General features: G+C 33.0%; 1 protein-coding gene across 1 annotated transcript in view; it reads left to right on the forward strand.

The window, feature by feature from the left end:
- Nucleotides 1-17,405, forward strand: part of Elp4 (elongator acetyltransferase complex subunit 4) — a 207,963-nt gene that overhangs the window by 72,239 nt on the left and 118,319 nt on the right. Inside the window, exons 6-7 of the mRNA XM_051184039.1 lie at nucleotides 2,543-2,627; nucleotides 7,460-7,648. Of these exons, the coding sequence (XP_051039996.1) occupies nucleotides 2,543-2,627; nucleotides 7,460-7,648 (274 nt within the window). The remainder of the gene's footprint in view (nucleotides 1-2,542; nucleotides 2,628-7,459; nucleotides 7,649-17,405) is intronic.

Below are 17,405 nucleotides of genomic sequence, written 5' to 3' on the forward strand. Positions count from 1 at the left end.
GGTCAAACATATACACATATACATATAGATTTTAAAATGTTTGTAAACAATAATAACAAAGCCAGGGTCTTATTTGTAGACAAATTTCTTTCTTGTAAACTCCTATTACTAGACACATGCACACACACACACACACACACACACACACACACACACAGAGAGAGAATAACATTTCTCAACATTGAAAAATCAATAATAAATTCAAAATTTCCAATGGAAATAGAAGATATTTATTTTTATCAATATACATTTTTTTTATAAATATTGAATAGCAATGTGAGGTAACTAATAGTGCTTAGTGTTTTAGTAAGGAACAAATCCCATTTTAAATCATTCATTCAGAAATTAATATTAGCACTTATTATACATAAATGTATTTTGTAATTTTATTTTGGCAAAATTTTTACTAAGAACTTCAATTAATTAAAATATTTTATTTTATTAGTTAAAAAGTTCTCAGCATCTTTAGCTAGTGGATTATTTTATGTTGATGATAAATAAGTAAAGTGATTCACATATATTGGTTTTATGTCTTCACTTTCATTCTCCAAAATGAAACATTGAACATGATCAAGAGACAATCTACGGAATGAGGGGTAAATGAGAGAGAGAGAGAGAGAGAAAGAGAGAGAGAGAGAACATGTGAGAGAGAGCTTAATACCTCAAATCTTTATGGACACAAACAATTCAGTGACAAAGAAGGTTGATTTTAAAAATAGGTTAAGTATCTCAGTAGACATTTTTCTTAAAAAATAAAGGCATACAAGTAGACAACAGATCTATGGGAGGAAACCCTCAAATATCACTAATCATTAGAGTATTATGTATATTATATATAAAAATCATTTCTGTATCATTATGTATATTAAAACCCAAGATGTTGCCTTACAACTATTATAATGATTGTTACCAAGATAAACTGGTAAAAATATAAAAAAAGAGAAATCTTTGTACACTGTTGGTAGATGTATAAATTAGTATAATCATAGAAAACAGTATGACAGTTCAGCACAAAATTCAAAATACAAATATTGTATCTACTAGCGCTATGCATGCACTCACAACTAAGGAAATAAATTCAGTGTATTGAAGGGATAACTGTATTCTGTGTTCATTACAGCCAAGATACAGAATCAGCCTCTATTATCAATAGGTAAATGAAGAAAATATGGAATATATACTAACATGCAGCAGAATACTACTTAATCTTGAAAAAGATCCTGTATTCTACAACATGGATGAATTTGGAGGACATTTAGAGGCTCTGTTAATGCATCAGGAGGGGCTGGGTATTTATATGTTCTCCTTCAACCCATAGTGAGACTCATCAGATTGGTAGCTGTAATGTATTTCATAATCTGGGATCTTGGAGCAGATCTAGCCCCCCCCTGTATAAAGTTAATTTACCCAGATGGAAATTACATCCATTGCATTCACATAATAAAAGTTGAGCCAGCCACAACAAGTATGTATTAAGGCAGGGCACTCTCACAGGCTCACCCCTCCACAGTATTTATAGACAGGTTCTTCACATAACAGTAGAAAATTATGTCAACATAGCCTGTGCTGTCCCTGAAAGGGAGCAGTAACTACATAAAACATACCCACATTTTGAAGCCCTTCAACTCCTGGAGTCACATTTGTTTTGTAGAGAAAAGTTTTCTTTTCTCCTGCTCACTCTGTTTCTGCAAGATGGGGACTTTGGAATCAGCAGCCGCTGTTCAGGAGCACGCAAATATACTGAGATGCACATGTATTTTTGCTGAATCGACTTCTATTGGTGTTGCAGACTAAGCAAATGGGCTGCTGCACTCTTAACTTCCCTCAAGTTTTCTTCATTCTTTTTAAGTTTTCCCTGAAACATCTCACCACATTTACAAGGGATATATCTAAGGTGTTCTTTTTAAGTCCCAAGTGCACTTTAAAAATTCATTTTACTGTTTTTAAATTAATAAACAATGCATGCATGATATGTGAAATAGTTTAGATGCCCTCTTAAATCCATGCATTTATTTTTGCATCTTCTTTTAACAAAGGAAGTAGGTAAACAATAAATTTAGATTATGCTGTTTGTCTTTGTGTGTCCTAAAATTATTAAGTTATTAAGTTATTTTAGCAGTTCTAAGAAAATTAAAACTTTGATGGAAGATGAGCTCAGGTGATCAGGATGTTGATTTGGGAGTGTGTGGCTTAGCAGTTCATTAACTATGTGTTAATTATGTATGATTACTCCTGAAAAGCTATGGTGGCTTCATCTTTTAGGTTGCTTCATTAAATCATTAATTTTCTTGGAGGTAACTAAGCCTGACATAATTAAGTCATCTCAGTCTCCACAGATTTTTATCCTCCCATAATGTCAAAAACTAAGGAATTTAATATATGATGTAACTTATTCCCTTTTTCACATTGGCTTCATATTTTAGATTGTCTGATATTCATTTGATGCATTGTCTTTTTAAATACTTCAATAAATTCATATTTTTAATTGTTTACTTCCTGTGTTGTAAGCCCATTTATGTATTTGAACCCTCCTTACCAACAGTTCTTTGTCTGGAGACTATATGAAGCTGCTTCAGTTCATCCAGAGCATCATTTATACTGAAGGATTTGATGGATCTAATCCCCAGGTACGAGTACTTCAAAGCCTTCTTTAGTCATGTGTATATAGAATGTTGTTTTCAAATCTCTGGGACATGCTGGGAGAGCCTGGAAAAATCAATAATGTGCACCCTGTTTTCACAAACAGTGTGAATGGATAGGAAGTATTCGTATATATCAGTTTTTACTTAGTTCTCAAGATTCACACAAAACAATCACATGCTTTCTCAGTGCTGATTGTCTTTAAATACCTATTTATAGCCTCTAAGATTAATAACTAGTTATGCTTTTTAATTACTTCTAACATTACAAGGTTCATATTTTTCTATTAAAAATGTTCATTTGCTGTTATTCACGTCTTAATTCCAAATTACCTTATGTGTAAGCATTATCACAAGATTTTATACCTTGTTACATTACATTTTGAATTGCTTCATTGAATAAAAGATATATTTTTGCTATATTTTATAGCATAGCTGTTCTCTGTACCTCTAATTTTATATTTTCTCCAAATTCTCAGTTCTGAAGATGTTCCACTTAGTGTAATTTAAACAAATGAAGAAATTTTATTGTTAAGCATCATGCCTTCCAAAGATTTTTCTCAGTGATTTGAACTGCATTTGACACTTAAAGATTTGTATCATTGTATTACTTAAAGATGTGTATGTTATTTTAACAAATGTATCTCCACAGCAGTTATGTTAATGAAAACAAAGAACCTAGAAACTAATTTTTGGCATTTTTATCTACATTGGCTGTTAATTCATAGATTTTAAATTTTTTATCAATTTACTTGCTATTAGTAACAATTTCTCCATAGAAAAATAAACAATTTTTAAACTGATTTTGATTGCCAGTTTATTATCAAGCTTAAAATATTTATGTATATCTGGAAAGCATTTCTTTATAGATAGCATTTAGTGTTTCCCATAGTTTTTGTGTTGACCACTGGTATTTAATGCAGTTTTTCTTCATTCCTTATTACTGCAATTTTTGTTCCTAGCTGAGATTTATGGGGGCCATGTCTTCTTTTGGTGCCAGTGTGCATCTGGAGAGGCAAATTGGTCCCTGACAGACACCTTTCCCTACTTGCAGTGGTAGCTATGGAAACAGGCATGTTATAACAGTTCCTATGGTGCAGTGTGCAATGCTGCTGCTCTTGCAGAATGATGACACTTCTTCTGAAAGCAAGAAATTTATAAGGCACAAGAAAGTAACGGGAATCACTTTACTCTTTGCCAAAGAATATATGCATAAGCTCCTTAAAAACAAACCTCCTAAGAAATGAAGATTGTTCCCTTGTCTATTTGGATGTGGAAAAAGCACACCACTTTCAAGAAACAATTGATTTATTCTTGAAAATTGATAGAACATAAAATGGAGCACATTAGATTCCCTGATGTATAACAGTGACTTCCATAAAGACCAGACAGATTTGAGGTAAACTTTTTATAGTGAATACCAATAATGCTTAAAATTTTCAAATTAAACTTAAACCTACTAATAAGTCATTATAAAAGTAAACTTCCTATTTATTAGAACTACAGTATAGTTGCTAAGTTATTAACTGATGAAGTGTGTTGCTTGGTACATTCCCTGGTGTATACATCTGTCTCAGAAACTGCAGACAAGATCAGGAAAGGCAAATAGTCAATAAGGGGCTCCTTTTAAGCAGTAGTGTTCTTGGGTCAAAATAATATTCTGATAGTGAACTCAATCCTAATTTTTAAAGGGAAATTTTATCTTCAGTGGCCTTTTAAATAAATTGAACTATTTGAATAAAACAGTTAAAATATACTTTATAAAGAAAAGACTATTATCTATTTTTATAGTCTGTAATTAACCTTGGTATTAAGTTAAATTGTGTAGCTCATCTATAAATATATTTGGGTGGAAACATTTAAATATTGCTTCATAATATCATTTCAACATTGATATTTTACTTGGCATATTAGATTAAACATTAGATGTTATGGGAATAAATCTGTGTAACTATCAGCTACATTTTGTACTTCACAAACTAACATCTGAGATAAAGCTTTTTTATCTAACACAAGAGATTCAGCTTTTGGTTCTACAAGTACCATTATATTTATGAAAATATATTCTTTATGTTGAAGTGTTATATTCATTTCTATGGTGTGTACTAAGCACTTAAAGATCTTACCATTCATTCATTATTTGATATAGTGTTTCCATTCCTTCTATGTGTATATGCTAGTACATGTCAGAGTCACTATATATAACTTCTTACTTCATGTCTAAAAGCATTTTAAACATTTAGCATGTTCTTTCTGTTACAATAATAGGCAGTAGGGACCATGTGTTAAAAGACTAGTGATCTCTAGGTTCTAAACACTGCTTCCTTTCTCTTCACATTTCACTCTCCTATTTCTATTTTATCTGTCTTTTCATTGGTCGTTTATTTTGGTAAGGTTCTATTTTCTTGGCAGGGCAGTGCTAGGACTTGAACCCAGGGCATTGCACATACTAAGCCAGTACTGTGCCACTAATCATGTCTTCAGCTTTTATTCCCTATTTCTGTTTCCCCATTTTCTGTCTATTGAGAAACTAACTTAGGCCTGTTTCCATGAGATAACAAGTTTAGAAGTAACAAAACAGGCCTTACTTTTTTACCAATTTACTTAAATTTAAGTTCTTAGTAATAAGAAAACGAAGTGCTGTCTCACTTTTTTTTCACAGATACTGTACATAAATTTGCCGGAAATATACTTGTACTTCCTCTTTTAAATAATTGTAGTAAGGTTTATCTTATTTTACTGTATGTATATGCATGTGTGCGTGTGTGCGTGCGTGTGTGTGTGTGTGTGTGTGAGTGAGTGTGTGTGTGTGTGTGAGTGAGTGTGTGTGTGAGAGAGAGAGAGAGAGAGAGACTGGTGCCCTCGGAAGCCCAAAGAAGGCATCAGATCTCCTGTAGCTGGAATTACAGCTGGTTGGGAGCTATGCATGCAGGTCCTGGGAGGAGAAGGTGCAAGAACAGCACATACTCTAAACCGCTGAATCCTCTCTATACCGCTCCCCCCCCCAATATTTGTGCTTTTGATATCTGCCCCATGCATATTTTCGCCTCATTTTTGTGGGTGATATACAAATACAATTAAATACTTTTTATGGACCAAGATCATAACATATTAAAAGCTAAAAACTTTCATTTGTAGTTAATATATACATTTTTTTCTCATCCTTGGTCTCTACACAATTCAATATAACTATTACCTTTATAATTTCATTTATATTGTATTGTGTATTATAATTTGTTAACCCAAGGATGACTTAAAGTAAACAGGTAGATATGTATATTATATGCAATTACTTCATTGTTGTATATAAAGGACTTGAATATACATAGGTTTTTGGAATCCAAAAATTCTCTAGAATGAGCCCCCAGGTACCAAGAAGTTGATATGGGATTCTGTGTCCTGCACCTTCTTCATAGTCTAAACTCCTCAAATGCTTAGATTCTTTTACACTATTGCCCTTTGTCAGTAAATTATGTTTGTAAAGGGAATACAAGGATTCAATTTTTGTCTTCTCTTTTGGGAAAATTGATTTACTAGATTGAGTAATAATCATTGTTTAATAATTTTTAGTGCTACTTTATGATAATAATGAGTGATACATTTTAGGGCCCTGTTTCCTCAGAAAGTGCATTTAAACTGGCACGTATCTGAAAGCATGGCTTTAAGAAATAATACTTTATTTATTCCATTACAGATGTAATAATGATCTTCTAAATATTTGGATATTCCATGTTTTGTGCACACCTTTCTTGTACCCCAAAATATTGCTAGATTACTAAGGAAAGTGTTTACAAAACATTCGTTCAGTTAAAATAAGCCAAACAGCAGAACTTGTAAACATATGTTGTCAAATACATACTGACAAATATCCTTGCCTTTTTAAAGTGTTTTCTTCCAATAATAATAATAATAACAACAACAATAATGGGCACTATTATTTTAACCATAAAGCCAGTAGTCTTTAAAAGTCATTTGCTAAGTGTTAACCTGAACTTAAATTAGGTCATTAAAAACAACTTGATGGAAAAGAGGCAAATATAAAGTATAAAGCCAAAAAGTTTTAAGTTATTAACATTCTGAACAAAAGCTCACACAGCAGGTGATAGAAAGAGAAATATGGACTTCATGGTGTGGAATTTTATAATGCTAGGAATGTATTTTTAAGGTTTTAAATTAACCTTTTTCTCTACCATCACCTCTGACATGTAATATTATTTTGGGGTTTTGCTACTATTATTGTTTGGATTTTTTGTTTGTTTGCTTTCTTGTTTGCTTTCAGAGACAAAGTCTCACTCTATACACCTGGCTGACCTGGCTCTTGTTTTATAGAACTTAGGGTGATCCTGTGCCTCTACCTCTCAAATGCTAGAAATACAGGCAAGCACCACATCACATATGTTGTTTTAACCATCTCAAACAGAATTATTAGCATATCATCTCAAATTTTAGACAAAATTCAAATTTTATTATTGTCATGACCTACAAATTTTCAAAAAATTAAAATAAATACTCTCCATTTGTTGATAGACAGTGATTTGCTGTGTTGCTGAGCTGGTGTTGATCACCTACACTCAGTCAATGGGACTGCCCCAGTGTCCTGAGTAGCTGAGACTATTGGTGTAACAGACTGGATCTGTCCTGCTTTCTTTCTTTTATACTCTTGAAATCTAGAGTATGTTCTATATACTTCTTACTAAGATCGCATCAGTTTGTAGCACATCTATTGTCTTCTTGACACTGAGTTTAGGTAAGAACTAGTTGATAAAGAAGTGCTATACAGTGCCTATGTATTTACCTCCTCTCCTCTTACTATCTTTTAGAAAAAACAGAAAAACATTTTAAGAATAGGAATTCAGAGCTTTGGTTCACCATTATGGGGAGATGACATTTGCTGCACAGAAAACTGTAACAACAGTCACAGGCTTACCAAGTTCCTCTATGTTCTTCGTGGTCTTCTAAGAGCTTCACTATCAGCCTGTATCATCACAATGCCAACACATCTGATCCAGGTAAGACGTGTTGTCTTCCTTATCCAGTGGAGAAATGGAAGATATCGTGTCTTCAATTTTCATTTCCGTCACCGCTAATGATACTGGCCATCGTTTTATGTGCTCATTTGGCTATTTGAATGTCTTCTTGTTTTTTGTCCATTTTTGTGGATTAATCTTATCGTCAATTTGTAAATTTCTTTATATTTATTTAACAATGTTCTTTCAGTCTGTGTCATCCCTTTTCTTAATAGTCTTTTGAAAATACAGGGTTTAAATCTTGATGAGTTTCAATAATTTTAATTTGTCATCTCCCTTAGCCTTCAGTCTTACTGATCTTGGCCTCTCTTAAGAGCTTTTCCTATTTTCTTCTAAATATTCTGTACATTTCTTATATTCATGAGTTAATATATTCCTCTTTTAATCTTTTACATAATTTTAATTTGTACTTTTAATCAGGTTCTAGTTTCTACCATTCTAATTATTCATTAAGTAAATGAGTGATGAAACTTCACTGGTCCTCTTTTCACTCTGGACCTGGAAGCAGTCCTCTGCTATACTGGAATTATAGATGTGTATCATTGTGATCAACAGTCTTTTTTTTTTTTTTCCACCCAAAGGATTTTATTATCTCAGTCTTAATTTCATGTGATCTTAAGTATCTTATATGAAGGCAAGACCAGACTTCATGTGACTTTATAATAATGTAATATTAATATAAGCAAGAACTTATTTGTATAACACCTGTTTTTTTCCTAGAGAGATGATTAGTAAATGTGAGTTGAATGAATATTGATTCTCACTTGGAAAATTATTTTTAATAGCTAATTATTGAAACTACACATATGTTTTTGTTCTAATGTACCTAGACCATTCCAGCAAATGATAAATGGACTAAAATATCATTGAGTTACATTATATATATATATATATATATATATATATATATATATATAGTAATGCAACATATCTCACTGCTATGACTAAAAATTGAGGCATAAAAAACAAGAGAATTTCTACTCACTGGGCAGTAGAATTTATTTTTAATAAACATGATAGGTTAACTCAGGTTTCCTTTACAGATTTTTAACAGATGATTATTAAACATAAGTTGTTTTTATTATGTTAATAACAAAATATTATGTATCTTTATGTTATTACTATGATATCTTGAATCTGTATAAATATTGTAGGGAAACCTCTTTCTCTAATAGTGTTAGACATGCTGTACATGCTTGTTGTGTTTTCATTGTTCATCATGTTATTGTAAACTAAATACTTCAGTAGTAGCTTGGTTACACATGGAGAAGTTGTTGCTTTTGATGATAGATCTGAAGCTACAGGTGAATCTTCATGTTTTCCCTGCAGCTACATTGTGGTTGCAGCTACTGATGAGGCATTGTCTATGGATCTTTACCACAACCCCTTAAGAATTGATAATCTAAATAGAGAGATTTGTCAAGAGTTAAAATATTCAGTTTGTCAATGCAATAGAAGTTCTAAGAGAGCAGCTCAGAGGAAGGCACCTGCTTGGTGTGCTGGAAACTCTGGCCGCCCCTACTAACAGCACAAAGATAGTTCCCTGACCCTTTTCATGAAAAGCACTTGGCTGTATCCTCTCATCAGAAAACACAGATACATGGCTGTCTGTTTTGTAGTAGCATAAACTATACAAGACTCACATCAGTTTTCCACCATGCTCAGTACTATTTCTGGAGTCTTTAAGATACTTTAGATGATGATTGTGTGACGAAGGTCAATTTTGCTCATTCAGTCACTCATTCATTCATTCATTCAAATATAGCAACCATGATAAGTATCTATGGAGATAACACATTGAAAATGACAAAAACACAAAAAAATTAATATGAGTGTTTGTGGATTACGTTTGGTTTTTTGTTGTTGTTCTGAGTGTTTTGAAGTTTTTGGTAGTTTTTTTTTCCTCTGTGTGTAGGGTGGGTGTATGTCTGTGTGTGTGTGTCTCTGTGTGTGTGTGTATGTTGGATATTTGAGCTTTGGTGGTGATAATTGTTTCTGTCAGGGAAAAAAAAATGTCATTTGATATCCTGGGAAATTTTGTCATATAATTAAGCATCTTTAAATTAGCACTAGACTAAGAGTATATAAAATATTTTCATCTCTTGGAGTGGTAAAACAGCCAATCAGTGTTCTTATCTTAGTTATTAGCATTCTGTCAGACTTGTACAGTAATGATTAGTTACCCTTTATTGTACTTTTGGCATGCTTCCCATGTTTAATTTCATTGTAGGGAAGGAACACATAGTTAAGGAAATTGCAAAAGAGAGGGAGAAGTTAAAATAGGGAAAATAATAGATTCAAAACTGATTTTAACTTATTGTTGTAATGATACTTCTCAGCAGAATGAACAAGGGTGATTTTAAAGTTCTTATTTGAAGTATTTTATGTTCAGTCTCACAACTTTAAACTTGAAATTTTTTAATTCCTTTGAATTAAAGTTTATTTTTATAAAAGCACAATAGAAGCTGATGAGTGTACTTTGAAATAAATGTGTAAAATTAAGTTATAAATATCTTCTTAAAGGACTAAAATTATTTAGCAAGTACATTCTGAATGTCTTCAAACATACATGTAGTTTTAAAAATAGTTTTCCTATGAAATAGTATTATTGCTCATAACTCTCTTGCTAGAATATGGTTTAGTATGTACCCAAAGACATTGTCCTAAAATGTATGTGAAGATGGCTCCATTGACTTAAGATTCTTGTTACATACTGAACTGTGGGGTGCAGTGTGACTAGGGGCAGAGCCACTGTAGTGCCCTATATCCCAGTCTTACTTCATTCCCACATCCCTGCTGAGTAGTTGTTCCACTCGCCAAGAAGCCTGTTAAAGAGCCCCCGAGAGCATGTGTACAGCCCTCCATGTTAATAGTTAATTGGTGAGGATGGCAAGATGAGAGGACAGCCGAGCATGTGGTCTCTCAGACTCGGGCAGTAGACAGGCCTTTAGTGACAATAACAGCAGATGCTCATATTCTCACAGCTTAACTGTTCCACTCTTGTTGAGGCAAAGTTATAGACTGAAGGAAAAAAAACAAAAACAAAGGTTATATAAGAAAAGTAACTCACTCTTTAAACTCTTCTATATGTTAAATTATAAGAATATTTTAACTTTCAAATTTTCACATATAAATTTCTATATGAATCTTATTATTATCCTCCAAGTATGTTAAGCACACTACTCCTGCCCCCCCCATTTGTTTTGGGGAACAAATGTTCTTCCCCTTTGATGACTTTTACCAAGATTTACTTTTGGCAAAGTAACTAAGATACTTTAAAATTGGACATTTTGATTTCCATATCTAGTCAGATATACACCTTCATTTCTTTCTGATATATAACTATTGGTGAGATTTGTTATCTATTTCAAAATAAGTAAACTTTTTATGCCTTTTATTTTATTTTCAATTCTGCAGACAGCTGTAGGCTTGTGAAAAATGAGAACCAATATTTCTTTCAGGAAATTAACTTAGTTTTGTGCAAAAATAAAGAGAAAATAATTTCCTGTAGCTTGTACACTTCTCAAACAGCCTATGACAGGTTTTCTTTGGTTTGTACATTTTTTATAGATTAAAAACACTTAAACCTAAAACTGGCAGGAAGTAAACACCAACACGCTTGGTATTGAAATGAAAGGATATTTTCCTATGCCTTTCCCACAGCTGTTCTGGGAGCAGAAGCAGGGAGGGACCTGTGTGTTCAATATATGTGAACTGGATACAAAAAATGGGGGGAGGATCTTTTACATTATTTTTACATAGTTTCTTATATTCAAGACAGAAATAGAAGTCTAGTTTAGCATTTATTTCATGAATGAAATTATTAAGTCTTTTATCCTTTGTGTTATAAGTTATCTGAAGAATTCCTGTGAGAAAATTAGGACTTTGAATTATTTCTGTTTTCTTACTCAGATGCTTGCCTTTCTTTAAGCATGCTTAGTGTCTTTGAAAAGTGATATTCATTTATTAATGCTAAAACAAGTATGCTTTTTCATTTTTCATCACTGCTAGTTTTTTTTTAATCAGTGTTGTCACAATCTACACTCTTTAAGGAATTTTCCAACATAAACAACTTAAAATACTCCTTTAGCTGTGACAATGCAGGGATGAAAATCCCTTGCTATTGCTTAGAAAACTTCAGTGCCTAAACTGGTTAAGCTTTCTTTCTTTTTTTCAGAACAGATTGCAAATTTGAAACTAGACTGCAACATATTTTTATTGTCACTGGAATCTGATTACTTGATATCTGTATCTGGTATTTTTATCACATAGTTTCTATCTTCCAATGATATGATCCTTACAATTTTTATTCCAACTTCTCATTGAACAAAATTTAACCACTGGTATTGGGCTCATACCAAAGAAAACACATTTCCTGATTTTACAAAAAGGTGGATGGGAGGAGAACCCTTTCTCTTAAAAAAGAAACAAAAAAACAAAACTGACAGGTTTAAATTGTTATCTTAATTAACAGCTTTTTAGATTAGTCGATAATATTAATATACTAGAGCTTTGAAGCCACTGAAGTGAATCATGTAGAACATTTGTCTATGGAGAAACTTTCCGTCTGTAACACTGGGTTCAGTGCCGGAATTTTACTACCTAAACCGAGTCAAGCCATGACTGTTTTACAAATCACTAATATGAAATTTTTGGACAGACTTCAATGCTCTTCTAAATTTATCTTTTATTTTTACTTAAGTCAGAAATAATTCTTATTCTTAAATAAGAAGTAAGATGGTAAACGTGTCTGCTATTGACCCTAACAATTTGAGTTTGGTTGCCAGAATTTATCTAGTGGGAAGTAAGAACCAACTCCTGCCAAGTTATCCTGTGACCTCCACGTATATAACATGGCACACATGTACACATATACAAACAGATAGATCGGTGATAGACAGATAGATAGATGTGAATGCCCATATATATACAAATAAATAAATGATTGAATGAATGACTGAGGTCTAATTTAAAGAGTTAAGTACAATTCCTAGTGAATAACCAAACCTTTGTTTATAACTATAAAATTTTGAAAAATATTTTTTACCTGTAATTGTTGTGATAATCATTACTTTAGGAACAAATTGGCCTATTTTAAACTATTTTATCATATATATAATATTTTCTTATTTTACATATCAATCCCAGTTCCCTCTCCTTTCCTCCCTCCCTCCCATGCCCTTGGACCTCCTCTCACATCCCATTCCCCACCCACACTCCACAGGGAGTTTAATGCCTTCCAGGAGGGATCATGAAAATCTGTCAAGTCATTTGGAGTAGGGTTTGGGCCCTTGTTCCTGCCTCTAGGCTAAGGGAGTATCCCTCCATGGGGAATGTGCTCCCAAAGTCCTTTTGTGCACCAGGAATACATCCTGGTTCCACTGTCAGAGGTCCCTTAGAGTGCTCAGGCCTTCTAACTGAGACCCGTGTTCAGGGGGTCTGAGTCAGTACAATGCTGGTTTCCCAGCTATCATTCTGGGCATCCATGAGCTCCCCTTGTTCAGGTCAACTGTCTCTGTGGGTTTCTGTAGCCTGGTCTTGACTCTTTTTCTTACTACTCCTCTCCTAAATTATTTTATCTTGTATCTTAAATTATTTTAAATTACTTTAAGGGGACATTATGAGCATTGGAGGGATGAGTAGCTGGTTAAGAGCATGCACTTCTCTTAGCGAGAACCCGAGTTTTGTTCTCACCACCTATGTCAGGGAGCTCACAACTGCCTGCAGACTCCGGTTTCCTCAGGTTCATAGACACGTGCACACACATGCACATACCCACACAGAGAGACACACAGTTTTAAATATACTTTAAAACTGTACTTTAATAGGAGGACTATGTAAAGATAAAAATTATGGATGTAACACCTTGATCATAGCTACCCATTACTAATGGATAAATAAGATGGATTACTAGGTGTCATTTTCTTCATGATTCCTCTCTTAATCACGGCAGTGTCATCTAATAATCAACCTGTAATTGTTTCAGATCTTAATTGACCCAAAAGTGATTGTAGGAAAATGACACATTTACAAAATTTAAAAGAAGATTTTTTTTTCAAATGAACTGCATATTCAACTCATTTAAGTTTTATAGTGTGTCAAATTCTACTAATTTTATATAAGTGTAGTAAGCTATAATATAGTTAATTTTTCCTTAAAATAGTAAATAATTGAACCTATTTCAACCCTTTTAGTATAAGTTGAGATTCTTAGGGTTCCCAAGTGTTTTCTGTTCAGTGTATATATCAACAGCACTTTGTTATATTCCAAAACAGCAACAGCTTGTGTGCATCTTACACACACTATACATTTAACTGGCTTTCTGAGTCAAAATGGTGGAAACTTTTACACTTCATGTTGTCTGTAAGTTTTTGTCTATTCAGTATCTACCGCAGTGCATGGAGCATTTTGTCTTAATGTAGTTACATGCTTTAAATAAGAGCAGAGTGTAGTAACTGCTAGTCAGATTTGTGTTCATATAAAAAGGAAACAAAATACCACTTAGAACCCTTTTATTGTGTTTTATCTAACCAAAATATACTCAGTACAATGTAAAGAAAATAATCTCTGAGTGTGTGTGTGTGTGTGTGTGTGTGTGTGTGTGTGTTTCACTTTCTCTAAAACAAATGAGATGTTGTTTCATATTGTGATTGATACATAGTCCTGTAGTGTTAGCCATTATTAGGTAGGTAAAGAGCTGTTTAGACCCAAGCTCAAATTCATCAATGGTGTAAAGAATAAAATGTCTCATAGTATAGAGAGTGAGTCATTGTTGAGGCATATGGGACCTTTGGCTGCTGGACCACATCTTCTTTGTGATGACCAGTGTCTGGGCACAGACACAGCTGTTCTGGGAGCAGAAGCAGGGAGGGACCTGTGTGTTCAATATATGTGAACTGGATACAAAAAATGGGGGGGGAGGATCTTTTACATTATTTTTACATAGTTTCTTATATTCAAGACAGAAATAGAAGTCTAGTTTAGCATTTATTTCATGAATGAAATTATTAAGTCTTTTATCCTTTGTGTTATAAGTTATCTGAAGAATTCCTGTGAGAAAATTAGGACTTTGAATTATTTCTGTTTTCTTACTCAGATGCTTACCTTTCTTTAAGCATGCTTAGTGTCTTTGAAAAGTGATATTCATTTATTAATGCTAAAACAAGTATGCTTGTTACTAGTTATATTTTCCAGCTGCTTACGTACCAGTTCAAATAGTATGCCCTAATATTAGGTTTAGCCGTTTGCTATTAATTACAATGTTATATAAAGGGTTCTAGCTTTGTTTTAATCATGTTTTCATATCCTACATAGTTAATCTTTAATGTTGGGGAGTACAAAGGGATAGATTAAATTAGCCTTGTAACCTCTTTCTCTTCCAGGCTGATGATGGAAAATAAAAGCTCTTAGCCACAAAATGTAACACTTAGAATTAATATTTAATTAGACTAGCAAATTGTACACTGTGGCTGAAAGCTTCCAAAGAGTTGTTAGTGCCACAATTGACCTACAGGTTTAATAATAACTCACTTCTAGAAGCAAGTGCCAGTTCAGCAGAGTAGAGCCACTAAGAAAGTCCTGAGAGATTAAAATCAGCAAACCAAATGGCAGGCAAGGATTCCTGGGATGGAGCCTTCTGGAAAGCTGGGAGCTGGAATAGCTTTTAAGCCAGGATTCAGATGAGAACAGTGGGTGAAAAAGCTGATCCCTCCTGTTCTGGAAGCTTCTGGTTGTAGGCCAAAATCTTAGAACAGATTTTTACTAAATGTTTTTGTTGCAGCTATTAACTTACATTGAAAACCAAATATTGAATAATTTTTCTGTAAAATTTAACTAGTTTTTTGTAATCATTAGTTCTTAATATTAGTACATAATATCTGTAAGTTCAGATCATTAGATTGTCAGATAAGTTTGGCGCTGTACATCTATGCTGTTTTGCTGTGACATGCTGTTTTCTTGTTCCCTGTATAGTTGATTTATATGGTTCATTTCTATATTATTTCATTACAGAGCATTGCACAGAGCCAGAGAAAGAGATTGGGAAATCTATAGACCAAGTCTTTTTCTTTAAATTATATATGGGTATATATAGATATATCTATATCAAGAAATGCAATTTAAAGGCATCATTAATTTTAGGAAGCTTGTATTATAAAGCAGTTCTACATTTGCTTACGGTTATGATGTAATTAAATTACGATATAAATAATTAGACCTCCCAGTGAAACGTTGGATCCCTATATATTAGAAAAATTCATTTGGTGAAAATAGGGTATTTGAAAATATGTAGCTGTAGAACAGAGACTGAAAAGGAATACCTTAAATAATTTATTGGTTATATCTTAAATAATGAAAGAAAAGCTAGTCATTAGTTAAAAATCCAAGCAGGTGAGGACCTTGCCAGCAGAGGGAGTAGTCCTGTCTTGTGTCAGGTTCCCATCACTTTCCCACCTGCCTTAGCCTTTTTCCCAGCCAGTCTCCCATCTGGACCTGGCTCTGGCTGCCTGTTCCTGATGACAGGCTATCATTTTATGCTCAATGTGGTATGATTCTAAGCTGATTTTAAACTTTAGTATCTTTAACCTGCCACAGCATCACAGACGTTAACTAGATACTCTGTATTGGGGACATCTGTGATTTCATTCTAAAGGATTTAAGTATAAAGAAGTAGAATTTATCACTAGAAACATTTTTTTTTACATAAAGAACCAAGGTATCTGATTAATTTCCATATTGTAAAATTAGATGTTGAAAAGTCTTGGAGAGCTTGAAATTTATTTTGAATACTATACACCATTATTTATCCTAGCCTGCCTTTGATCAAATTTTCTGCATCCCATTTCTAAGAATATTCAGAACATGTTTTATTAATGCTTTATATTAATATTGAATGTTGACTGAAAAACAAACAAAACTTATATAAATTTCTATCCTGTGTAAACAAATGTTATTTCTAAAATCATGCTCTAAAACAAATCAGGAGCCAGCCTTCTCTAAACAAAGTTTAGAATACCAAGTGGTTGATCAGATAGAGCACACAAAAACGTGATTTCATTGCTTTCTCCTAGTAAGACGTGAAAAGCCCAACAATTTCTTTCTCCTTTAAACTGAAATATACTTGCCTTTTGCTCCTTTGTGCAATGTTTCAAGATTTTGGGGGGAAAATGTTTGTTTTATTATTTTCTTGTATGAATGGCATTATGTGATGATACCAAGAGATAGGTTCCATTTATATTACCTTATTTACAAAAAGTTTTCTCTATATTCTAAAATAAAATGTGAACTTCACTAAAAGCATTAAATCTGCAATGATTTAATTTAATAGACATTATAATTTGTTAGTATAATTTGCCAGATAAAATTACATATTTATTAAGATAAAAATAATGAACAGAACTATCAAAAATCATATTGTTTCATTGTCTTCATTTTAATATAATTGAGCACATAAAAATATGAAAAGCATTCTTCCTCAAATATCCCTAGATTTGTCCCTTATTTAGCTTTAATGTTGAATTTCTTTTTTTTTTCTTTTTTTTTTAACGTTGTATTTCATAACAAGGAAATGTGTGCATCTTTCAAAAAAGGTTTTGTATCCTGAGCTCGATTATGGGAATTCTACATGCACATGCACACCTCCTGGTTAAACAGAAAGAACTAAACATTTCCTTCTCTAGCTGGAACAGTGCTTTGTCCAGCTATAATGTTCATGCCATCTTCAAATGGGAGCTCTCCTTTC

The sequence above is a fragment of the Phodopus roborovskii genome, unplaced genomic scaffold, assembly GCF_943737965.1.
Source record: "Phodopus roborovskii unplaced genomic scaffold, PHOROB, whole genome shotgun sequence".
NCBI classification, from domain to species: Eukaryota; Metazoa; Chordata; class Mammalia; order Rodentia; family Cricetidae; genus Phodopus; species Phodopus roborovskii.